This window comes from Trichosporon asahii, assembly GCF_000293215.1.
Source record: "Trichosporon asahii var. asahii CBS 2479 unplaced genomic scaffold scaffold00050, whole genome shotgun sequence".
NCBI classification, from domain to species: domain Eukaryota; kingdom Fungi; phylum Basidiomycota; class Tremellomycetes; order Trichosporonales; family Trichosporonaceae; genus Trichosporon; species Trichosporon asahii.
The window spans coordinates 2,286,773-2,310,179 of NW_014040874.1; the positions used below are offsets into that span (position 1 = coordinate 2,286,773).

The 23,407-nt window shown below is 60.5% G+C and overlaps 8 protein-coding genes across 8 annotated transcripts; 6 read left to right on the top strand and 2 right to left on the bottom strand.

The window, feature by feature from the left end:
• Window positions 1-3,063: 3,063 nt before the first annotated feature.
• On the top strand, window positions 3,064-3,794 carry A1Q1_02041 (uncharacterized protein; the record flags this gene model as incomplete). Its single annotated transcript, XM_014325049.1, has 2 exons — window positions 3,064-3,195; window positions 3,237-3,794. 2 exons carry the CDS (start codon window positions 3,064-3,066, stop codon window positions 3,792-3,794), a joined length of 690 nt encoding a protein of 229 aa, XP_014180524.1.
• Window positions 3,795-5,457: 1,663 nt separating this feature from the next.
• A1Q1_02042 (uncharacterized protein) lies at window positions 5,458-6,040 on the bottom strand (the record flags this gene model as incomplete). Its single annotated transcript, XM_014325050.1, has 2 exons — window positions 5,458-5,883; window positions 5,921-6,040. The coding sequence occupies 2 exons, from the start codon at window positions 6,038-6,040 to the stop codon at window positions 5,458-5,460; spliced, it is 546 nt and encodes a 181-aa protein (XP_014180525.1).
• A 967-nt stretch (window positions 6,041-7,007) lies between these two features.
• A1Q1_02043 (uncharacterized protein) lies at window positions 7,008-7,640 on the top strand (the record flags this gene model as incomplete). Its single annotated transcript, XM_014325051.1, has 2 exons — window positions 7,008-7,053; window positions 7,105-7,640. 2 exons carry the CDS (start codon window positions 7,008-7,010, stop codon window positions 7,638-7,640), a joined length of 582 nt encoding a protein of 193 aa, XP_014180526.1.
• A 110-nt stretch (window positions 7,641-7,750) lies between these two features.
• Window positions 7,751-10,734, bottom strand: A1Q1_02044 (transferase; the record flags this gene model as incomplete). Its single annotated transcript, XM_014325052.1, has 10 exons — window positions 7,751-7,828; window positions 7,947-8,275; window positions 8,338-9,181; window positions 9,250-9,355; window positions 9,595-9,868; window positions 9,907-9,999; window positions 10,040-10,067; window positions 10,172-10,266; window positions 10,304-10,401; window positions 10,469-10,734. The coding sequence occupies 10 exons, from the start codon at window positions 10,732-10,734 to the stop codon at window positions 7,751-7,753; spliced, it is 2,211 nt and encodes a 736-aa protein (XP_014180527.1).
• A 777-nt stretch (window positions 10,735-11,511) lies between these two features.
• A1Q1_02045 (vacuolar (H+)-ATPase subunit) lies at window positions 11,512-14,122 on the top strand (the record flags this gene model as incomplete). The annotated part of the gene is made up of 3 exons (XM_014325053.1): window positions 11,512-11,601; window positions 11,640-13,983; window positions 14,034-14,122. The coding sequence occupies 3 exons, from the start codon at window positions 11,512-11,514 to the stop codon at window positions 14,120-14,122; spliced, it is 2,523 nt and encodes an 840-aa protein (XP_014180528.1).
• A 278-nt stretch (window positions 14,123-14,400) lies between these two features.
• A1Q1_02046 (uncharacterized protein) lies at window positions 14,401-17,826 on the top strand (the record flags this gene model as incomplete). Its single annotated transcript, XM_014325054.1, has 4 exons — window positions 14,401-14,962; window positions 15,012-16,062; window positions 16,101-16,770; window positions 17,425-17,826. The coding sequence occupies 4 exons, from the start codon at window positions 14,401-14,403 to the stop codon at window positions 17,824-17,826; spliced, it is 2,685 nt and encodes an 894-aa protein (XP_014180529.1).
• Window positions 17,827-18,532: 706 nt separating this feature from the next.
• Window positions 18,533-21,823, top strand: A1Q1_02047 (1-phosphatidylinositol-3-phosphate 5-kinase; the record flags this gene model as incomplete). Its single annotated transcript, XM_014325055.1, has 1 exon — window positions 18,533-21,823. One exon carries the CDS (start codon window positions 18,533-18,535, stop codon window positions 21,821-21,823), a length of 3,291 nt encoding a protein of 1,096 aa, XP_014180530.1.
• A 40-nt stretch (window positions 21,824-21,863) lies between these two features.
• On the top strand, window positions 21,864-22,751 carry A1Q1_02048 (uncharacterized protein; the record flags this gene model as incomplete). Its single annotated transcript, XM_014325056.1, has 1 exon — window positions 21,864-22,751. The coding sequence occupies one exon, from the start codon at window positions 21,864-21,866 to the stop codon at window positions 22,749-22,751; it is 888 nt and encodes a 295-aa protein (XP_014180531.1).
• Window positions 22,752-23,407: the final 656 nt, after the last annotated feature.

A 23,407-nucleotide genomic window follows, 5' to 3' on the forward strand; every position in this document is an offset into this window, starting at 1 on the left:
CGGAGCGGGTGCTGATGCGGGAGCTGGCGGAGGTGTCGCAGCGACGCAAGACGGCGGACTCGCCGTGGCGAGCTCCAGCCCGAGTGCGGGCCGCAAGGCCGCTGCCGCCGACGCCGCCGGCGCGAATCAGGGCTCGGGTGCGGCGACGCTCCGTCCGTCCGTCTTCGTCGCTGTCGCTGCCACCGTTGCCGCGTTTACGCTCTAATCTGACCGTCTCGTCTCGGCGGTGGACTCGTGCCGCGCTCGCATTGTGTTTGAGCTTGCGGCTTACTCCAAACCCCCCTAGTTCCCTCTTGATTTCGAGCCATGAGTCGGGTGACCTATCTCGTCGCTTGTCGTATTCGTTCTGCTCGCTCTCTGCACTCACTCCGCCAACACCACCCCACCTACTGCGAGCAAGGCGGCCCTGACCGCCACCACATCTCCTACAGCCTTCTAATCCGTGTATATGTAGTCTGCTGGCGCCGTCTGGGTCGGCCCTCCGGCGTTTTATGTATCCTTTAGCTTTCTTCCACTCGACGCCATCTTGCGTCTTGGCTGGCGTTTGGCATCGGGGGCCCTCGGCGGCTCGGGTGGACCGAGGGTAGGCACTGCAGGCTTGGCGGAGGCCAGCACCAGCCCATTCGCGCTCACGCTGTCCATGCGAAGCATGGTGTGCGTTCTGATAGGAGGATGTGGAGGCCTCGCAAGGTCGAGGGCGGAGTAGAGTTCAGCCTCGTGTTGGGAAAGTCAGGCGCGAAGTGGCGGACCCAGGAACGATTCGAGGAACCTTGGACGTTGGCTGGTTGTTTGTGCTCATCATTGCGATTACAGGCGACAGAGGTCTATCATGCCGAGCGACGGACCAGTCATGTCGATGTCCGTGCAGAGGCGTGCAGCTGGGGGCATGGGTGCCAAGTCGTAGTCCTGAAGGAAGCACCGCCGCCGCCAATTGTTCACTGCAATGTTGTCATGTCGAGATGAAAGCGCTTGGATCGCTTGGGCTTGGGCAATTCAAGCCTCAGCAACTGTGGGCGTCATACCGAGGTATTTCATGACTGCAGCAAGTGATTAGCTGCGCAGGGTAATTTGATTCCTTTCATTATGCTTCCCCTGCAGAGGCTGAACGATTGTACTGGCGCGCACCGAATCTGACGGCCCCTCGGCGCTCTCGGCGCTCTCATGGCGCAACGCCGCGGACCCAGAACCGAGACTTGTATTCTAGGCCAGAGTGCAGCGGCGTCGGACTGGGCTGTGTCCGCACGCTCCCCTGTTCGGCTCCGTCAGCCATGCTCTGCGCCAGCTGCGCTCCATGCGAGCATGGTTAACGAGGGCAGCTTTTACATAATCCCTGCGTTGTTTCCCACGGCTGTCGGCATCGTCGGTCCCGTCTGCACAGCATACTGGCGTGCATTGCACCTGCAGGCTGTGTTTCATGCTTGTCGGTGCAGCGACCACAGGCCCAAGGGAGCGGGCGAAGGTTGACGCAACTGAGCCCTGGATACGTGCCTCGGTTGCTTGTCCGATGTGCTCGCCCATCCACTCCTGCAACGGCCGCAACAGAGGGCGCAACACTGACTAGCCAAGACGTGCCGAGAAGCTACCAAGTCCCAAGCCAAACGAGACGGCTGGGCGCCGAGGCTCAAAGCTCGCGTTCGTCCGAGGGGCTGGTCATCTCATCGACGTTGAGGCGGCGTCTAACGCGCCGCAGCTCCATAGTGCATGTACCAGTGCGCTGGTCCCAGTCAGCGGATAGTCGCGATCAGCTCGCGCGCCCCTGGTGGGAAAGCCAAGAGGACGACCGTCCCTCAGCCAGGAGAGAGATCAGAGAGACACGTACTACGGTGGTTATGCTTTTTTCACGCACAGTGTCCACTGACTGAATCCGGAGTGTCCCCATGCACCGTCTCACTGCGTCTCTCGGAGCTCACGTCTCACTGCTTTACCGCACCACGGACCGGCTAGTGCCCGGGCACCCAACTTTGCACTAATGCCTTTTCCACGCTCCGTTTATGCCCGGCGCCGGCGTCTCTGTCCGTGCATTCTAACGATGTGTGCAGAAATAGCATCGGATGCGTAAGGAGCATCCCTTCAGTTCGACTGTCTCTCGGTGCTGTGGCTGCATGGACAATTGCAGGGCGAGGAGGAGCTTGCACGTGCACCACGAGGGAATGACGAGACCTGGGAGAGGAGAAACGCAGGGGGGGGGGGTGAAAGGGAGCGAGGGAGGCGAGAGGACAACCTTGTTTGATCATGGTGGATGATGGTGGATGAATTGGTGCAGATGACCAGCGGGGGGCAAGGCCAAGGTCCACTGCAGGGTCAGGGTGTCACCCACGGCCCACGGTCGTTCCCCTCCCTCTCGCCTGATGCGTGCGAGGGGTGAGGACTGTCTCACTTGGCTCAGTACTCACCCTCGGGTCGCGCGCCGCACCCTCGGCCAAGTCTCCCCTAGCGGCCCTGTTTGGTTCCTCGTGCCTCAATCCGATCTGCTGTCTTTGCTCAGCTGCACTTGCCAGTCAAACCGCATCGGCGGACTCGCACGCCAGCGGGTGCTTGGCCTGCCTGGGCGGCATCTTGCGACATGCGACTGCCAGGAGACGCAGGATGGCGCAGGAGACGGAGGAGACCAGGTCCCATCCTCTCTCATCCGACGCACGCCTGATGTAATCCCACCCCCCAAGCCAAGGCCCAGAGTCGTCTTTCTTGCAGTCCCATAGACTCTGTCACAAACTCTAACCTCTTTGCGAGCCAGTCCTCTTTCACCCACTCATCTCCGCTCCCCCTCCTCAGAGAGCCCTCCCCTCCGGATCCCCCGATGACCACACCCACTCCCACCGCAATTTATCCTCCTCCCTCTTGACTCTCTTCACCACACTAGTTCTATCAACACACACACACAGCACCGCTGCGAGCACTTGCATCCGCCTTCTCGGCCCCCCTTCTTCACCTTCTGCATCCTTCGCCCCCTCGTCTTCGCTCGCCCTCCGACGCGTTCACGACAGCGACCGTTTGCCCCCCATTTCCCCCTCCTAGCGACACCCAACCCACCTTTCTCATCTTCCCACCATCCCTCGCGACACCATGAAGCTCGCCACGACGCTTGCCGTCATCGCCGCCACGCTCCCGGCCGTCTTCGGACAAGGCTTCAGTCTCGACCGTCCCGCCGACAACGCCACAGTGGAAGCCGGGGACACCATTACCCTCTCCTGGACTGTGAGTTAATTATGCCGCGACGTATAAACTAACGTTCACAGGCCTGGGGAGGCGACCAGGGCCAGCCCCCGCCCTCCGAGGCGTATTTCTGGATTAGTGCATTCAACGTCGCGGGCCAGAACGCCTGGAGCATTTCGCCAGACGGCAAGACGCATCGTGTCGACGACAGCCAGGAGGCGCTCGCGACAGTCAAGCCGATCGATGTGTCCGAGGGCTCGCTGGCCGTGCACATCGACTACACCGACTTCCTCGCCGGTCGCGCGGACAAGAAGCTCCCCGTGCGCATCATGATCACGCAGGGCAACATGCGCGACGTCTCGCACGTCGGCACCAAGGGCCAGGTCTACGTCAACCGCAACATCATGCTGGAGGGCCTCTCGCCGGGCGAGACGGGAGTTAACGCCTCCCTCACGACGACGGCCGAGTCGCTCCTGCCCGTCCAGACCGACGACAGCGGGGCAAAGTACCAGCACGTCAAGGGCGCCGAGGGACACGTGAACGGCACGGTGGATGCAAAGAGCAGTGCGACGCGCAGTGCCGCCGTCATCGGTCCGCTGGCGCTCGTCGCGGGCGTGATCGCCGCTGCCCTTGTTGCTTGAGCGATCCTCGCATGAGCATTTCTCGGCGTGAACGACATTCTTTCCGGCCTCTCTGGACTTTTGACAAGGACGCCACCGACGTATCTCTCCCCTCATTTCCCTCCCTGGGACAAGAAGACCCTACCACTTGAGCATCTCCACCAAATCCGCATACGCATCCGTACCATCGCACCCTACCCCGGCCCATCCAACCATCCCATCCATCGACCCCATCGATCCACGAGTTCGCGACGAGTCTTATAATCGCGGGTCAGTGGTCCGACCCCAAAGCCGACCCCAAAACCGACAGCCCAGCGCCACACACCCATCACGCAGCATGTATGCCAAGCCGTGGTCATGCTGCGGGCATGCGACATGCGCCAGCGCCGACAACGCCACGAAACGCCACGAAGAGTAGTCAAGCCACGCGAAGCGAGCGACGGTGCGGCGTGTCGCGGCGCTCGGTGCGGTGCGACGTGAGGCGATCCGTCGCGAGCGTGAGCGTCGGCGGCGTGCGCGGCTAGCTGCTGCAATCTCACTCAATGCCTCCCGAGGCAGCCCCTTGTACATGGACTCTTTAAAGAATGTTACCTTTGTAATGAAATCATGCTTATCTGCAGGACATGCTCGCGCGAGCGAGGGCGAGCGAGGTCGCTGGCGACGCGGTCGAGCGCGGGACTAAGGCTAACGGGCGGACATGAGACACGACTGAGCGCAGGCAACTTTCAAGACATGGCAAGACACCAGTCCCAGTACTTGACAGACAGCGAGACAATTCCCAAACCATCAAACATCATTCCCAAACAGACAAACAGAACTGACATGACAACGCAGAGGCGCAGAGGCGCAGAGGCGCAGAGTGCGCAGAGGCGCAGAGAGACAGCGAGCTAAAAGCCAGCTAGAAGCCAGGCTCGACGCCAAAAGTTCATCATGGCCGCGTTAAGATTGGGGTGGTCTCTCATGACTTCGGGCATAGTCGTCGACATGCACAACGGACGGATCACTATCGAGCATTTGAGCATCCATTTACGAAGCAGTAATGGAAAGGCGCAGGACGTGTCGGCGCGTCGATCTTGCCGGAACTCAGGTAGAGGGGGTGGCAAAGAAATCTCATCGGACGGGCATAGCTGGCTTAGGGACGCAGCAGTCCAGCTGCCCTAGGCTATATGGCTATGCATGGCTATGCATGGCTGGGCTATTCGTGGCTCGTGGGTATATCTTCCACACCTTGACGCTGCCGTGCACCTGACATTTCTACTGCTCGACGCGTTGACTAGATACTATGCGCGATGGTCCCAAAAAGCTATAATGGGCTAGTCCGGAGGGAGGCCGGACTAGTACACTAGTCTAACGCGAAGCTGGACATAGATCCGAGTATTGATCTCGGCAGCGCGGCAGCACTGCCCATGAGAGATTAGAGCTCCGTTAGTCTGCTGCGCACACCCTGGCGACCTGGCGGCCTGGCGGACGAGGCCGACCCGGAGCACCCGGCTACACTCCGGTTCGACGCCGCGACTGCGCCGGCGCCCCGGAACGCTGGCCCGGCACTCGACTCCGGACCTGCTCCTCATCTGTGAACGGACCAGCCACCGTGAGATTCGGACGATCCGATCTGGAGACCTCTTGTCAATGCAACCAAATGCCCCTATGCCTATGCTACAAGTGTGTATGTACAATGTGCCCATCAAAGCAACGCGGCAGCCGCGACTATGCCCACAAGCGCTCCAGCGCCGACATGCGCCCTCGCCGCTCCCGCCGCATTGAGTATGCGCGCCTGCTCCTCTGCGCTCCGGGGCGTGCTCGACGGTCGGGGCGGTTTCGACCAGTTAAAGTCCGGCATGAGGTTGTTGGCCCAGCTGGTCCCGTTGACCCAGAACTCGGTGCTGTCCAGCACTCTTGAGTCGATTACGCCCTCGCTGTCCGCCACGCGGCCGCGCACCTCGAGCCGCACCCGGGCGCCATTGCGCGCTTCGGGGTTGTACAGGTCTGCGAAACTCGGCAGGAAGGAGTGGTTGTGTGCCGCGGTGCGCAGGCGCCAGCGCCCGTTCGTGTCGCCCGATTCGTCGGAGAGGAGGGCAAAGTACGCCCATTCGGGGTCTGAGGCGTTGGTCTGGGGTCAGCTTTAGGGAGTGAAAGGTTGGACTTACGGCCCACTGGATCTCGTACTTGAAGTCGGCGCGGACCGTCTCGTCCTGCGCGGGATGGAGGATCTTGAGCGCTGCGCCGAGGCTGGCGAACGCGCAGAGTAGGAGGGGGAAGAAGTGCATTGCTGCTGCTTCGGACCGCCTCGGATGTGTATTAGGGTTCTCGGAGGTTTCGGTGTGCCTGCTGTGCTGGATATGCTGGTGCTTGTTGGGTATGCTGCGATGTCGGACTGCGCGTGTCTGATGCAGTCACTGCGGGGGAGAGGCTGGAAGCCCAGTTGAGGTCGTGCGAGCGTGCGAGTCAGTGCGGGTCACTTCGCGTAATCCGCAGTGATCGCCGTCAAAGGAGGAAGATGAGATGCGAAGATCGTGTGTCGTGTCTAGAAATCTAACGGGGGACGGTGAGCACCAGGCGCAGCCGGAGCAGCCATAGTGTTATGTGCGATGAGTCTAGTGCCGTTCCGAACAGCTTTCAAGAAGAAGGAAGGAAAAAAACAACAACAGCACGGATACACGCCGGAAAGACGTTGAGACTGCGGCATGGCGGCGTCGCGACACTGCTTGAAGGTACTCAATCCTCGGCCTAGCGAGCTCTCGGTACCGGTACCAGGTTGTCCCTGACTCGAAAGGAGACCGCGTGCTTGATGCTTGACAGTTCTCGTCGAGTACGAATGGCTGCCAGGAGCAAAAGACGACCGAGTGCACCGCCATGGAACGCTGGCGTTGATTATTTCCTGGGCAGGCGGCGGTTTCGTGCATTCTCGGGTCCTGGAAATCCTCACCCATCCCTGAGACGCTTGAATGGAGGACGGACGCGACGACAGAGACAAGGGAAGGCAGGCTTCCGCTAGGCCCCCGGCTCTGCCTGCCTTTCCGCTCCCACACGTGACATCTTGCTCAGTTAGGCGTGGGAAGATCTCGGAGGCCTAGAGTGGTAAGATCTCCTGCACCGCGGTGGCCACCGTGCGACCGTTGCTGTGCCGTGGCCGGTGCCGCTGGCCCTGAGCTTGCACGCCGAAATGTGCACGACGAGGGACAACTCTTGGCGACTGACATCTACAACCAACCAACTCACACACTCTCCTTAGCCATGCTGTGGCTGTTTGGATTCCTCTCTGCGCTTCTCTGCGTGACTGGTGAGTCCCCCTGCTCTATCCCCCACGCCTTTACCATCAGCTAACCTTCAGCCAACGTCGGCGGGTTCGCATACTGGCCCGTCCTGTCCCCGTCGCCCTCGATCCCCTGGGTCGTGGGCGAGAAGAACATTCTGGCGTGGAAGACGGCGGCGGGGCTGGGCATCGAGACGTTCGACGTACAGCTGCACAACGTGGACAAGAAGGTGATGGACGGGTTCATCAAGCTTGCGCTGCGGGTCCCACACGCCGCGGCAGGCAAGTACGGCACATACGGCGGCGAGCTCGAGGTGGACCTGACCGAGGACGTGCCGACGGGGGACAAGTTTGTCGTCATCTTCACGGAATCCATGCACGGGCAGGTGTATGCCAAGTCGGAGCCGTTCAGCATCTTCAAGGCCGGCGAGCAGCCGGGCAACTACTCTAGCAATCCCGACAAGGTGCCCGAGCCCAAGACCACTGCTACCCTCACCGAGGGCCCCGTCCCCACGCAGGAGTGGGCCATTACTCTCAGCGGAAAGCCAAAGGTGTACTCGACCGAAATGGACGCGGCGGAGAAGGCAAAGGAGACGGCGACTTCGCTCATTTAGACATACCCACAGCCGCACGATACGATTGCGACACGATAGACTGTTTCTCTTCTATGGATACTTTGTGTACTATGCGGCGCATGGGAAAAACATTGACATGACGGTATTGACTATACAGGGTATGCAGCAGTGGCTGGCTCGGCTGCGTCTTGGGAATGGGATTTGGAGGGCGCGTCGGCCGGTCGTTGCTGAATGACCTCCACAGTCATGTCTTCGCTCATAACGACGGCTGTTCCTTCGGCTCCCCGTTCTTCGGCTGCTCCCGGACGATCTGCCGTCAGCCTCTCCTCCCCCCAGTTTCCTCACCTGCGCAAACCTCCCCGCGTCCCAATCATCCTCCACGACCTCAATCTCGCTCTCGGGCACCACAGCGCAGACCAACAGGTACCACCACCACTGTACGGCGGTGATGGCGCAGAGGATCGGCCCGAAGACGGGTCCCAGACTGAACAAACGAGACAAACGCTCATAAGGTGTCCACACCGGCTGGGCCATGACGCGCCTGTACACTTGCTCGGTGCGTTCCGCGACCGAGGCCCAGGAGTACATATCCTCCATCCTCTGGTGGGCGAGGGCCGGGTCGTGGCTGCCGGATTGGATCGTCTCGATCGCGCGCGTGAGGGCGCGAATGATGTCTAGGGTCAGTCCACATGTCAACAGCACGACAGGACGCTCGCTTCGCTCGCGGCAGACTCACCATCCTCATCAGCCCTGGCAAACTCGACCATGTCCCCGGGTAGAATCTCCGGAACACCCCCAACCCTCGTACTAACGACGAACAGCCCACTACACGCCGCCTCGATGATGCTGATCCCAAACGCCTCGGTGAGGCTAGTGTTGAGGTATATCTGCCCCCTGCGCAGGGTATCGTTCACGTCCCTCGGCCTCACACTCCCGAGCAGCTCGACGCGGTCCTGGAGCTGATTGTTCTCGCGCATCTGGAGCAGATCGAGCATCTTCGGCCCGTCGCCGCCGATCAGGAATCGCACGTTGGGATACGCCGCGCAGATCCGCGGCGCGGCGGATACCAGGAGGTCGATGCCCTTCCTGTACACGAGGCGCGAGATGACGACAATCGTGATGGAGTTGTCGCCAGCGGAAGGGATATAGGGCGCCGTGGGCTGGAACTGGGACGCGACCAGCGCATTTGGGATTACGCTGATACGCTCCGGCTCGACCTCGCCGCGGAGACTCGTGTTCTCCCGCCCAGTGTGCGAGACACAGATGCACGCGTACACGTTTCGCAGTGCTGAGGCCAGGAGCTTGTTCGTCAGAATGCCGACGCTGTCGTCAAACGAGAACAGGCTGTGGTCGCTGAATACACTCCGCACGCCGAGAAGTCCGCCGTGGTGGATTGCCTCGTGCGCCAGAGAGCTGAGGGAGCCGTGCCCGTGGACGAGGTTGATCTTCTCCCGTAGGATGATTGTGCGGAACCACGGCAGGAACATGAGATAGTTGGGCAGACTCGCCGAGGAGGCCAGTGTCACGAAGGGGACGTGGTACACCTTCAGCCCCGGGGCTAGATACCGAACACCGACACGCTTACCGGCGTGGTGCGTGATGACAATGACCTTACGTTAGTACGTGTGTGATGTTAGTCCAGACTCACCTTGCGGCCCCTTCTAAGCAGTTCGACGGACAGCGAGTAGATGTGCCCCTCGACGCCGCCCACGTTGGGGTGGAAAAAGTCGGAAATCATCCTTTTCTCTATAAGCCTATGCATGCGAAGAAACAAACGGTGGTTGATTAAAGAAGAAATTGTGGGGGTCATTCTACAGTTTATGACTCTGGGACTCTGGGCTGCGAAGACCGCAAAGTCGCATACTGGTGCCGCTGCCGCTCTCCTTCCAGGAGACACTCTATGCGGCAGCTGTGTGGGTGTGAGAGGAGAGTGTCATCATGCACGACAATGGCACTCTTAAGGGAAGGGAAGAAAGGGGAGATCAACGCTTACGCTACGGCCAGCTTGGAGTCCTTCTCCTCGGCGTCCTTCGGGACAGCGTCGACAGCAACATCCGTCTTGTCCGTCGACTGGTACGACTTGTGCTTGCTCTCCTTCAGGAGCGGTGTCGGGGACGATGAGCGCTTTGGCGTCTCCTTCTTTGACGTCTTGGGCGCGGGCTGCGAGATCTCCTTCAGCGTCGCCGACATCTGACCCCGGACCTTCTCGATCAGCGCGGGCACGTCGTCGGGGACCTTCAGGCCCTTGGTCTCGATCGGGGGAAGGACTGGCCGTCAGCTACAAGTCTATTGGAAGATAGCTCACCCTTGATCTTCAGAGTTCCGGTCTTGAAGTACGAGCCCTTCTTCAGGAGACGGCTGTAGTTCTCGCAAACAACAGGGACAATAGGAGTGCCGGCTGGGCGTTAGTTATGACAAGCAGCAGTTGGCAAACTTACACTGGATAGCGAGGTAGAAAGCGCCCTTCTTGAACGGAAGCAGCTCGGGCTCGGGGCTGAGGTGACGGGTGCCCTCGGGGAAGATCCAGAGGGAGATCTGACGTTAGCTTGGGCAGTCGCCTTGTAGCTCACCTTCTTGCGCTTCATCTCGTCTCCAGCGAGCTTCATGCTCTGAATAGCCGACTTGTTGTTGCCGCGGTCAATGAAGACCGAGCCGGACAATGACACTGACCGTTAGTCTCTATTCATGCACGTAGCACTCACTGAACCAGCCGAGTCCGGGGACCCACTTGAGCTCCTTCTTGGCCATGATCGCCGCATGCTTGGGGAAGATGCGGCCGAGGTAAAGGATGTCAACAACACTGTTTACGTGTCAGCAGGGCGAGTTTTGGGGCCGCACGGGTCGGGTAACTGGCGAGGTCAACTTACTTTTGGTGGTTTCCAAGCAGGACGGCCGACTTGCCCTCCTTCTCGAGGTGGGTGAGGTGCTCCTCGCCCTCGACGTCAAAGCTCCATCCCATCAGCGGGCCGGCAATGTAGTAGAACGTCCGCGCCACATAGTAGTCGGTGTCGAACCGCCGTCCGCAAGCGGTAGCGACGAGGGCGATGAACGTGGCAAGGAAGCCGACGCTGAGGAGGAGGGTGTAGTACTGGATTGACCTCAGGTAGTACCCGGCCTTGGAAAGGACAGACATGGCCGTCGCGATCGAGGTGGGTGTGAGGAGGGTGTGAGGAAGGAGGAAGGTAGGGAGGGGGGGCGGAGTGGAGTTACGGCCTGTCAGGTGGCCAGGAAGGTGGAGGTGTGCGGTTGTTGGTGGGGCACGCCGGAAAAATTATGGGTGACGAGGAATGAGTGATCGATGACGGACGAGCTTTCAGTCGTCGCAGTCCATGGGCCGATGGAGAGGAAGGAAGGTGGGCTGGCCAGTGCAAGATGAGATGAGATGAGGAGGAGGAAGTACAAGTTGCGGTGTGTGTCTGAATGGCCATCGGTCGGACGAACATTCTTGTGGGGTTGCCGCCAATCACCCTTTACGCTCCCTACGCGCAATCCATGATGGACACGGTCTTTGGGTGTGGTACGTGCCTGTCCGGGTCTGCAAGTGGTTCGGCCCCACGTGCGTCTACTTCCGCCCTGCGCCAAGGACGTCACCGCTCAAGCCACCCACCGTCAGTCCACCACCCACCTAGCGAGCGGAATACAGCCAGACTCTCCGTCCAGCCAGCCCAGCCAATATGCATGCCGGAACCATATTCCACCCAGCGGACAGCGTCACGGACATGCCGACGTGCACCGCACCACACGCATCACTACCTCGATCGACATTAACCTGCATACACACCTCGACCACTCTCGGCTTCCTTCACAAAGTCGCCGGTCACCATGGCAAACTCTCACCAGGGGTCATCGTACCCCTCCCTCTTCCGTAAGCTATGCAGACAGACCAAGCTGACATGCAGGCTCGGAGGAGATGTCACTGATCCAGCTGTACATCCCCACCGAAGTGGCTCACGACACCATTTATGAGCTCGCAGAGATGGGCAACTTCCAGCCCAAGGACGTATGTTGAAGGGGTTTGACAAGACAACTGACTTCCAGCTCAATCCCGATCTCTCGGCCTTCCAGCGTCCCTTCAACCACCGTCTGACGCGCCTCGCCGAGATGGCCCGCCGAACTCGCCTGTTCAACAAGCAGATCAAGGCCCTCGAGCCCCCCATCGGCATCCCTCCTCTGACGGCCATCCCTCCGTTCCAGTGCGTCGGACCCCGTGCTCAGAACGCCTTTGACGAGCTCGACGAGACTCTCAAGGAGCACGAGCGCCGTCTCGCCGAGATGAACAAGTCCTGGGAGGAGCTTGGCAAGCGCAAGGGCGATCTCGAGGAGAAGAAGTGGGTCCTTCGTGAGACGGCCGGCTTCTTCAACGAGGCTGAGAACCGTCACACCGAGATCCGCTCGTCCTTCGACGAGGGTGACGGAACCACTCCCCTTCTCGAGGCTGCCGCCGAGTATGGCACTCTTCCCGGCGAGGGTATCGGCGCCGGCGGCTTCGATCTCGAGTTTGTCGCCGGTACCATCGAGCGCACCCGCATGCCTACCTTTGAGCGTATCCTCTGGCGTGTGCTCCGTGGTAACCTCTACATGAACTACTCGGAGATCGAGGAGCCCTTCGTCGACCCGGTCACTGGAAAGAAGACGTACAAGGACGTCTTCATCATCTTTGCCCACGGTGACGAGCTCCTTGCCAAGATTCGCAAGGTCGCCGAGTCCATGGGCGGTACCCTCTACACCATCGACTCGTCGCCCGACAAGCGTGCCGACGCTCTCCGCGAGACCCAGGCTCGTCTCGAGGATGTCGACGCCGTCCTCTACAACGTCGGCCAGACCCGCCGTGTCGAGCTCAGCAAGATCGCCGAGAACCTCGAGTCGTGGCGCGATGCGATCCGCCGCGAGGAGGATATCTACAAGACGCTGAACCTGCTGTCCTACGACCCCGGACGCAAGACTCTTGTTGCCGAGGGGTGGACCCCGACCCGTGACATCACCACGATCCAGCTCGGTCTCCGACGCGCTACCGAGACCGCCGGAACGTCTGTGCCGCCTATTCTCTCGGAGCTCAAGACGCACCAGATGCCTCCCACCTTCCTCCGTACCAACAAGTTCACTGCTGGTTTCCAGGCGCTCATTGACGCCTACGGTATCGCTACGTACCAGGAGGTCAACCCCGGTCTGTTCACTGTCATCACCTTCCCCTTCCTCTTCGCGGTCATGTTCGGTGACATTGGCCACGGTATTCTTTCCGTTCTCGCTGCCGGAGCCATGATTCTCTTCGAGACTCGCCTCGCCACTGCTGGGCTCGGCGAAATGTTCGAGATGTTCTTCTACGGTCGTTACATGATCCTGCTGATGGGCACCTTTGCCATCTTCACCGGATTCATGTACAACGACATCTTCTCCAAGTCCTTCTGGATCTGGCAGTCTGGCTGGCAGTGGCCCGAGAAGATCGAGGGCCCCGTCACTGCCATCTCCACTGGCCGCGTCTACCCCTTCGGTATCGACCCGCTCTGGAGCGGCGCCGAGAACGCCCTCATCTTCATCAACTCGTACAAGATGAAGATGTCCATCATCATGGGTGTCATCCACATGTCCTTCGCCACCTGCCTCAACGTCCCCAACTTTATCTTCTTCAACAAGAGACAGAACATTGTCGCCGAGTTTGTCCCGCAGATCCTCTTCATGTGGTGCATCTTCGGCTACCTCATCATCTGTATCATCTACAAGTGGTCCATTGACTGGTCGACGGCCGACACCACTCCCCCCGGTCTTCTGAACATGCTCATCTACATGTTCCTCGCGCCCGGCACCGTGCCCGACGGCTCGTGGCTGTACCCCGGCCAGGGCTTTGTCCAGACCATCCTGCTCCTTGTGGCTGTCATCTGTGTCCCCTGGATGCTCTGCATGAAGCCCTACCTCATGTACAAGGAGCACAAGAAGGTCCAGGGCCAGGGATACGTTGGTCTCCGCACCGATGGCGAGGAGGAGGAAGCGCCTCGCAACTCGACGACGTCCGGTGTCGACCACGGAGAGGAGGAGGAGACTTTCGGCCAGGCCATGGACACAGGAGGCGACGACGAGGAGAACCCCCACGACATGGGCGATGTCATTATCCACCAGGTCATCCACACCATCGAGTACTGCCTGGGCTGTATCTCCAACACCGCCTCTTACCTGCGTCTCTGGGCGCTGTCTCTTGCGCACGCGCAGCTCTCTGAGGTGCTGTACGATATGACGCTCCAGAAGATTGGATTCGAGTGGGAGGGCTCCGCTATTACCGGTGCCGTTGTTATCGTGTTCATGTTCGCCGTCTGGTTCACCCTCACCATCTTCATTCTTTGTCTTATGGAGGGTCTCTCTGCCTTCCTGCACGCCATGCGTCTCCACTGGGGTGAGTTTCCGCTAGCTGGGACGTCGCAGTTATCAGCTAACCATGCACAGTCGAGGCGTGCAGCAAGCACTACATGGCTGGAGGATACCCCTTCACGCCCCTCAGCTTCACTGAGAACCCTGCTGACGACACCGTTTAAGCACGGCGAGTGTGCACCAGATGCGGCTTGCTCACTGCACCACAGCCCGTCGAACCGTAGACTGAAAAATGCACCGAATTATCGTTTCCGCAGGCGTCGCTTGCGGAGGGAAGGACAGTGTGCTGGCGTGCGGAGCGCTGATCCTGGCCGATCACTGTGAAACATGCGGACGCGTCTTCCTCCAGTCGCCGCTCATCGAAAACCAAGTCATCACTGACAGCTCTGTCCACATCTCACTCTCCATCACTCGCTCGCTCTGACCGTTCAATCCATGCGGCATGGAGACCTTGATCGATTTGGTCGAGCCCGACGCTCCGACGGCGCCTTCCTCGACCAGCTGTGATGACGACGTGTTCACCGTGCCCAGCGCTCAGAGGGGCGAAGCGGATTTGATCGTCCTCTATGACGACCTCCTCGACCTCGACACGCCCCCTTCAACACCACCACAGGTTGTTAAGCAGCTATCGTCTCCGTCAAGCCCACTGCTCACGCTGGAGCAGACGCTGCGGCTGTTCGAACCGCCGCAACTTCACTACTCACCAGAGCTGACACCAGTGGATTACACAGATGTTAACCCGCACGCTCCGCTTGTCGAACTCGACTCCTGCGAGGGACCGGCTGCTCGTCCGCGACCTCCACACACAGCGCCATCTGTGCCTCGAGCGCCTTCAGGCTCCTACACGTCCTCCCAGTCGTCGTCACGTCCCTCGTCTCAGCCCACTCAGCTCAGCTCAACTCGCGTGTCCAGTGTATCCACACAGTTCGCCGCACGGGCTTCCCCGCTCGTGCCCCCGGTCGCTGAAACTCCCGCCCAGTCGCGCCCCTATAGTGCACGCCCAGGTGAGTCGCCTTCCCTCGCTCGCGTCATGGACAATCCTGACGTTCTCAGCTCCAACTCAACAAGCTCACATTGCGGCTCCCCTTGCATCCATTCCCTCGTCGGCACGTACCGCCCGGCAGACCAGCATCGACAAAGGGAAGAACGGGTTTGCCGCTGCGGATCCACACAAGACCGGCCCTCCTGCAACAGCCTCACCGGCTGACACCTCACCCGTTGCATCGACCGCGAGACCCAAGCCTCGTCCGCTGCCTCCCATCCCACAAGTGTCGCGGGTGGCTCCTCCTCAAACGACTGATCCAGCGGCACCTCCGCCGCCGCCAGCTGCGCCGCCAAAGAAGTCCGCCCGCGCTGCCAGGAGAGCTACCGACTCCGACTCTGAGTTGACGGAACCAGAAGGGGCTGTCACAGAGTTCTTCTACGCCCCTACCGCTGCCTTCATGACTGAACTGTCAAAAGAGGCGTACGCCGACAAGGCAGCGTACGAGCTGTATCTCCGTGCGCCTTCGCCTCGGACGCGCATACCGCTGAGCAACAACTACACACCTCTCGAGGAAAGCCTCCTGCGGTCTTGGGCCAAGGCCGAGCCGTCTCTGGAGCAGCGCAAGCTCATAAAGGACTTGCTTGCGACCTTGACAATGGGGCTGGAGAGGTGGGAGCTGAAGAGCGGCGCTGCGAATGGGAGAGCGTGTGAGCGCGTGCTTCGCGTGGATCCCTTTGGTAGTGTGGCGTGGGGCGGATCAACGGGGAGCAAAGGAGACTTGGATCTGGTCATCATTGTGAGAGCTTGGCAGGCGGTGCGGACTGACACCAGGATAAGCGGCTCCCCGAAGGATGTGAGAATGGTGATAGAGGGGATGCTGATGGTAGACCACCCGTCTCTGTGGCGACCAGACCCAGTCGGCGACAAGTATGAAGTTATGCGTCCCATCGTGAAGGCCAAGAACAGTCTCTACAACGTCTACTACCTCAAGCAAAAGCTCAGCCAGATCGCAGGCGTTTCAGACTGCCAGGCTATCAAGGGTGCCACAGTACCCATCGTCAAGTTTAAGTACCGAAACTCTATCGAGTGCGACATCAACGTGAACGACATGGGTGGCTGGTGAGTTGCATTGGTCGGAGATCTAAAACTCAACTCAGGAACAACTCGAAGCTGATTCTGGCCTACTGCGAGCTGTCACCGTTCGTTCTCCGGCCTCTGGTTCACTTCCTCAAGCTATGGGCGGCGAGGTTCAACTTGAACGACCCCTCGGCGTCGCGGGGTCCACGGACATTCTCGAGCTACTGCCTGACGCTGATGGCGATTGCCTACCTGCAAGCGGTGGGACATCTGCCCAACCTCCAGCAAGGAGTCAAGGTGCCTCAGAACCTCGACCCTGCAAACGCCTACCTGCCCGATACAGTCTGGGTCAACTGGGGCCGGCAAAAGGGAGCGGCGGCTCACATCTGGTTCAGACAGAAGCCGCTGCCGGGCTGGGTGCAAGAGGACATCACCCTCGGCGACGCTCTCATCGGCTTCTTCGCTTTCTTGAAAGGCTCCTTCGATGCGTCCTCCCAGGTTCTTTCTGTTCTGAACGGTGGTGTGATCAAGCGTACAAGTGAGAAGGGCACGGCAGAGGAGCGGCGTCGTTTAGTGGCAAAGCAGCTGGCGCAGCTGTCTCCTGAGAATGCCAGCGTGCGTCTTGCAGACTTCGACGATATGGAGCGAACAAACTGGCACGAGGGTATGGGAACTGGCAAGTCGGGTGTGCAGCCGTTAGCATGGACCAGAGACGCCCTGGTCGTCCAAGACCCCTTCATCTGGGAGAAGGTAGGTTGCGCGCTTCGTCCCTTGGTAACCTTCAGAACTGTGCCGCGGGCATCTCCTCCTCCAGTTTGGACACGTTCTTCAACGTGAGTATCCATGCTAGCACTCCTCTCATACAGAACTCACAACCTCAGACAGTCAGCATTACATATCTGAAGCTTATCCGAGGTCGGCAGCAAGGCGTTACAGAGCTGTTGCGATGACCCCACATGTATCGTACGGACGCTAGTGCTGCGTTGTATGCAGATTTAGCCGGGCTGAATTAGCAACGTGCCTATGAAGTCATTAGGGCGCATTAGCCGGCAACCAACCACATTTCAGTGGCCAAAGGTGGAGGTGGGCGGTTTGTTGTTGTTGTTTTTGGAAGCCTGTCAGAAACGCAATCTGTGTGACACCAAGCAGTGCAGAAGTCGGGTGGCGAAGATGGCATTGGCAGAGTTCATGCAAGATCTCCAGAAGCGGGACTGGTGCATTGTTAGGTGCAACGCTCCTGGAGTCCTGGGCGGTGACTTACCTACGGACCATCTTGGCTGTTTGCTCCCGCCCCGATGGGCGTCATGCCGCTACAGCTACTTTCGATCCGCTAGACGCGTTCTGTCTCCTCGCAAACATTCCTCTTATCTCTCACACCCAACACCGCTCAACACCATGTACTAGGACGGTATGGCAGATCGCGACCGACTATCGATCGATACATCGACAACCCCCGGCCGCGCGCCGCCGCCGCCGGCGGTGTCGGCTGGTGCGTCGCAGGCTAGCTCGTCACGACCCTCGCCAGTGTCCCAGTTGACGACGTTTCCCAACCCGTTCCAAGATGAACCCGAGCCCGGGCTGCTCCCGAGTCTCATCTCCAAGGTCAAGTCGACGTTTGGTGGCGCGACGCCGCAGGCCCCGCCGCCGCCCAGTGAAGCTCAGCAGATCGCCGAGGCTGCACGCAAGAGCGGAGTCGGTCAGGGCACCAAGTCGACTGGACCGAAGCCCACCCAGAAACCGGCAGCGAAGGCACCCACCGCCCCCGCCCCCAAGCCGAAGCAGCCCGCACCCCCCTCCTGCGACTAGCGTAGCGCCCAGCGTGACGAGTGCGCCGCGCCGCCATCTCATGCCGGGTGAGCGGTGGAGGCCTGCCGGCGCCAGTCCCGCCCAGGTGACTGTATCGCCGATCACGAGCTTAACGACTACCGGTCCGCAGCATCCAGAGGGCCTCACCCCGATACCGACGACGGCGCCGAGCGTCGTCCCGTCCTTCACGAATCAGCCCGCGACGCCCGCCCTGCCCCAGATCGACATTACGAATGCGAAGGGGAGCGCGATCCATCGCATCCGCCGCGGCAGCATCAGCACCATTCCGGACTCACCGAGCAGCGCGTCATTGAACGCCATGATGTCCAATCCGAGCGACTACAACAACTTCTCCTTCGTGCCCGGGTTTCAGCTCCCTGCTGACGACACGCGGAGTGTGCGCTCCTTCGCGTTAGCCAAGCGCCCAGGCAGTGTTAGCAAGATCATCCGCAGAATGCGCGGTGAGGGATTAAGCAAGCACTATTGGATGGCAGACGAGAATTGCAAGGAGTGCTATGACTGCAAATCCGTGAGTGATCAGATATGTGTCAGATCTGACTGGCAGGTGTTCACGACATGGCGGCGAAAGCACCACTGTCGCATCTGCGGCCAGATCTTTTGTGGTCGGTGTGCGTCCAACATTATAGGCGCGCGTCGCTTCGGCCAGGACGGTATGGTGCGAGTGTGCAACCTCTGCTTAAAGATCATGGAGGACTATGATGACGAGGACGACCGCCGCTCCATCAGCTCCGGCATCAGTTCGCTTCCCGACCGCGTGTTCAGCCCCGAGGTCAGCTACGCCCAATCGCCCTTTGCCGCCTCGCAGCTTCTGAGGAGCCACGCCGCCAACGAGTCGCTGTCAGCAATCGACGAGACCGACGTGCCCCGATACTGGAACCGCGACCCCGATCGACCCTTCACGCCCGAAGGTGTCAGCGAGGCTGGATCAGACACCGAGGAGGACGGCTTATGGACCGGTGCGCGGCCAAGTACAGCTGCGCCCTTCCGAAGACAAGACGACGAGGCCTCTGACGACCACCACAACCAGGTCGTACCACACGGCACGCCGCCGAACCTCGGAAACGAGGGTGACCGGCGTGACTTCCCGACCACGCCCCATCACTTCTTCCCACGGACTGAGACGATGGACTCTGAAACGGATCCGCGTTACTTTGCCCTCATGGACAGTACGAATGGGCGACCAGGCATCCGCTCCCGCCTAAGCTCGGCCAACAGCGTGCTCGGCATCAATGCCTTACTCGACTCGGACAGGAAGGACGGGCTGTGGCGTGCCCGCTCGCAGTCGTTTGTGACGCCGCCAGAATTTCTGTGCGGCCCGTCGCTCGCGCACTTCAACACGATGCTGCAGCAGGCGATCGAGACGGCCGACCTGTCCACACCAGCACAGTGGCACAGAGTGCTTGGCAGACTGCTGCTCCGCGTGTCGACCAATGTTCGCCCCGTCCTTCGCGCTGGCGACTCGATCGACGTGCGCGCCTACATCAAGATCAAGAAGGTGCCCGGCGGCAAGATCAGCGACTCGGAATACGTCGACGGAATTGTCATCACGAAAAACGTCGCACACAAGGGAATGTCTAGGCGCTTGGTCAATCCTCGCATCATGGTCGTCACCTTCCCTCTCGACTATCACCGTGTCGAGACCCAGTTCATGTCCCTGGACCCCATCATGAAGCAGGAGCGCGACTACCTCCGCCTCCTCACGAAGCGTATCATTGACCTCCGACCACACATCGTGCTTGCTGAGCGGTTCGTCTCCCGCATCGCGCTCGACTATCTCTATCAGGCGAACATTGTTGTGGCTCGTGGCGTCAAGTACTCCGCCGTGCACCAGGTCGCGCGCTGCACGCACGCCGACATTATCGCGTCAATGGACCGCCTGGCGCTCGAGCCGCGTCTCGGACGTTGTGCCGAGTTCCGTGTCCAGACGTTTGAAAACGAGGCGATCCCCGGCCGGCGCAAGACCTACATGCGCTTCGAAGGCACGCACAACGGATTCGGCGGCACGATCATCCTGCGCGGCGGCGAGCTGGCCACGCTTAGGAAAGTCAAGGTCATTGCCGACTTCATGTCTCTCGTAGCATACCACCTTAAGAACGAGACGTTCCTCTACGGCGACGAGTTCCACATGCTCCCGCCGCACCCCCCCATGCCGCAAAAGTACCAGGAGCTCCTGGCGATGCTGGCCGAGGACGAGGTGCCCAGCAAGATCTACGGCCGACCGGTCAACAGCACGTCGAACGAGGAGGACAGCGACGAGCTCACGCCCCGCGCCCTCCCTGAGCGCGACGAGGAGCGCGCAGACGCCCTCCGCCTCACAAAGGACATTGCCGAGTCCCTCCGCCCATACCTCGTCACGGTCCTCAGCGCGTCGGTCGCTGTCCGCTTCCCGCCCCCGCGCCCCCTGGCCAAGATGGCCGACCTCGATCGCCAGCTGAACCACCTCTTGCTCCAGAAGGATGAGAAGGAGGCGCAGCAGATCCTGCAGGAGGAGCTTAGGATCCCCTTTGGCCGCTTCGAGGCGATCGAGGATGAGAAGGATAAGGCACAGGAAAAGGAGAAGCCTCAGGAGAAGGGCAAGGAGGACGAGAAGGAGTCCAAGGAGGACAAGGACAAGTCGAACGATGAGGAGAAACAGCCCGAGGCGGACGCGACTCCGAAGAAAGCGCCCGAGAAGCCCGCCTTGGGCGAGCCCATCATCGAGGAGATCGGCAGCGATACTGACACCGAGGACGAGAAGGTTCTCTCTAGCAACAATGAGACTCCTCGTGCCGATGACACGCCTCGAGCGGAGAGGACCGAGTTCAAGCCTCTCACCCCCGTCGCGATGGACTCGAGCCCCGAGTCCTCGACGTCTAGCAAGCGCAGCTCGCAGCTCGGCCCTGCGCCTAGCACTGCCGCCCCTTCCGCTAGCACCGCTCCCACGTCCATTCCTCCTTCCTCATCTGTGCCGAGCACCTCCACTCCGAGCCAGATTCTCCCAACGCCCGCGAGCAAGGGTGACCCGTATCGCGTCCTCCTGAACCCGGCCGACTTTGAGGACGCCACCAAGCTCGCATTTGTCGAGTACGAGCACGCCGAGCAGCTCAAGGTCTGGGAACACTATGTACGCAAGCACGACGAGCCGCTCGACCCGCAAAACTACCAGGGCATCATCTACACGCAGGCACTGTTCCGACAGGGGCAAGACAAACCGTGCACCGAGTTTGCGCGGCAGCAGATCAACTATTACCAGGACGATGACCAGTCTCTCGGCCAGTTCCTGGACGGCATGGTCAATAACGCTGGCTTGAGGTGTCCCGGCAAGAACTGCGAGCAGTTGATGCTGTTCCACTATGACGTGCTCGTGCACGGTGAGCGCCGGTTGCAGATCGTCATGGAGCAGTTCATGTGCCCCTTAGTCGGGCACGAGGAGCAGATTCTCACCTGGTCCTACTGCAGGCAGTGCAACAAGAGCTGGGAGCCGCAGGTCATGCGCGACGAGACTAGCCGCATCTCCTGGGGTACCTACCTTGAGCACTGCTTCTACCCGCCACAGACCAACACAGGCTTCGGGTGCACGCATGACGCCTACCGCGAGCACATCCGTTACTTTGCGCACCGCAATATGGTCATCCGCATCCACAACGACGAGATTGAGCTTTTCGAGCCGGTCCGCCCGCCAACAAAACTCCTCGTCCGCGTCGAGGACAAGGTCCGCATCAAGAATCAGGAATACGAGAGCGCACTCCAGCGCACGGCGGCGTTCTTCGACTCGGTCCTCTTCCGCCTCAGGAGCTTTAGCGAGGAACTCGTGCATCCTGAAAAACTCAGTAGCATGCGCGTCGAGCGCGACGCCCTCCTCGCCCGTGCTGTCGCCGACCGCGACGAAATGGTCAACAGCCTCAACCGCACCTACAAGCAGACGCCGCCGACGGACGTGCTTGCCATTAACGTCGTGCTGCAGACGCTGCAGGAGAAGGTCATCCAATGGGAGTGAGTAGAGCTTGGGATAATAGCTAACAGTCAGCCTCGACTTCATGGAAGTGGAAAAGTCGTACATGCCGACCGAGAAGGATTTGCGCCGCATGACGGCGACGCACCTGAAACGGCTGTTCGCGACGCAGGACGTATTTGGCGCCGGGGACAAGAACGTCGCGAGCACGCCTGTTCCCGAGCTCGACGAGAAGGAGAAGAGCACAGAGGGCGAAGCGACCGAGACGGCCACCACGGCCGGGGGCAGCACCGAGGTCGCCAGTGTTACCGACACGGCGCCGTCGTCGGCGCACGCCACGCCCGCCCTCGAGCCCGCGACGCACACGCCGCCCGTTGATTCGCCCATGGCGCTCGAGACGTCGTCTCCGCTGGACAGGGCTGCCGCTCCTAACGAGAGTGTCACGCCTACGCCTACGCTCTCCCGCGGGAACAGCGCCAAGCTCGAGCTCACCGCGACCCCGATCGCGGACCGGATCGCGCACAGCTATGACAGCGACTCGACCGTGTCGGCCATCAAGCGCTCACCGCTTGCTCGCTCACCGCAGAGGTCGTACCTGTACGAGTCAAGCGGGATCGACAGCGACACGCTCGGCCCGCCTCGATACCCCTCTCGTCTTCCCCGACGCGCTCACCCCACGCCCAGTGTCAGCGACCTGGTTCGCCGGTTCCAGGAGTCGATTCACGATACGGACATGTTAAGCCCGGACGCACCGCCGGTCCACCGGGGGCTGAGGCGGATCGAGTCCGAGGTCTCTGACAGTGATGTCGCGCTCCCTTCCCGCCCCAAGTTACGCCGCAACCCGCCTAGCCGCCACCGCGAGCAAAAGTCGCTGACCTCTGACGGCGACAGGAGCTATGCCGTGAACGCTGCGCGCATCCCCAGCTCTGCCGGTCGCACGCGCACCCGCGGCACGAGCTCGCGCGCCACTTGAACCCATGTGCTTCGCGGCCATGTACGTGCAGTCGAAGCGTGCGCCTCCACTCGTTCATCTCCGTGCAATTCAGTCGATGGCAATTCAGTACGGCGAATTGCCTCAGCAGATGAAGGACCCCGGAGCTTGACATTGCGACGATATTCGGGGGGCCGTGCGGTGCACCTTCGTCTTCCGCACGCACATGACTGTTGCGAGTGGGATGCCAAGCAATGGATGCAGTGGGCTGCTCTCCACGGAGAGAGCTACATAAGGCTGCGGATGGAGCTGTGATAAGTCCTCACGACGACAGGAGCTGTCTCTGGCTCGAGCGACCCTCGATATCTCTTCTGCGACCACCCGGCAGCGTATACCCCGGCAACAGTTCACCATGAAGCCCTCCCTTCTCCTCCCCTTCACTCTCTTCGGAGTCGCTCTCGCTCTCCCGCCCGCCGACCGCTCTCTGTCATTCACCAACCTCGAAGCGCGCGGCTACCCCTCCCGCTGCCCCTCAGGCCAGACGGCCAAGTCCAAGGGCGTCTCCCCGGACCTGAACGGGTGCTCGGGCGTGCCAGACGGCAAGTTCAAAGGCTGCTGCAACCAGCACGACATCTGCTACTCGACGTGCAGCCGCACGAAGCGCGACTGCGACGACTCGTTCTACGCGTGCATGAAGA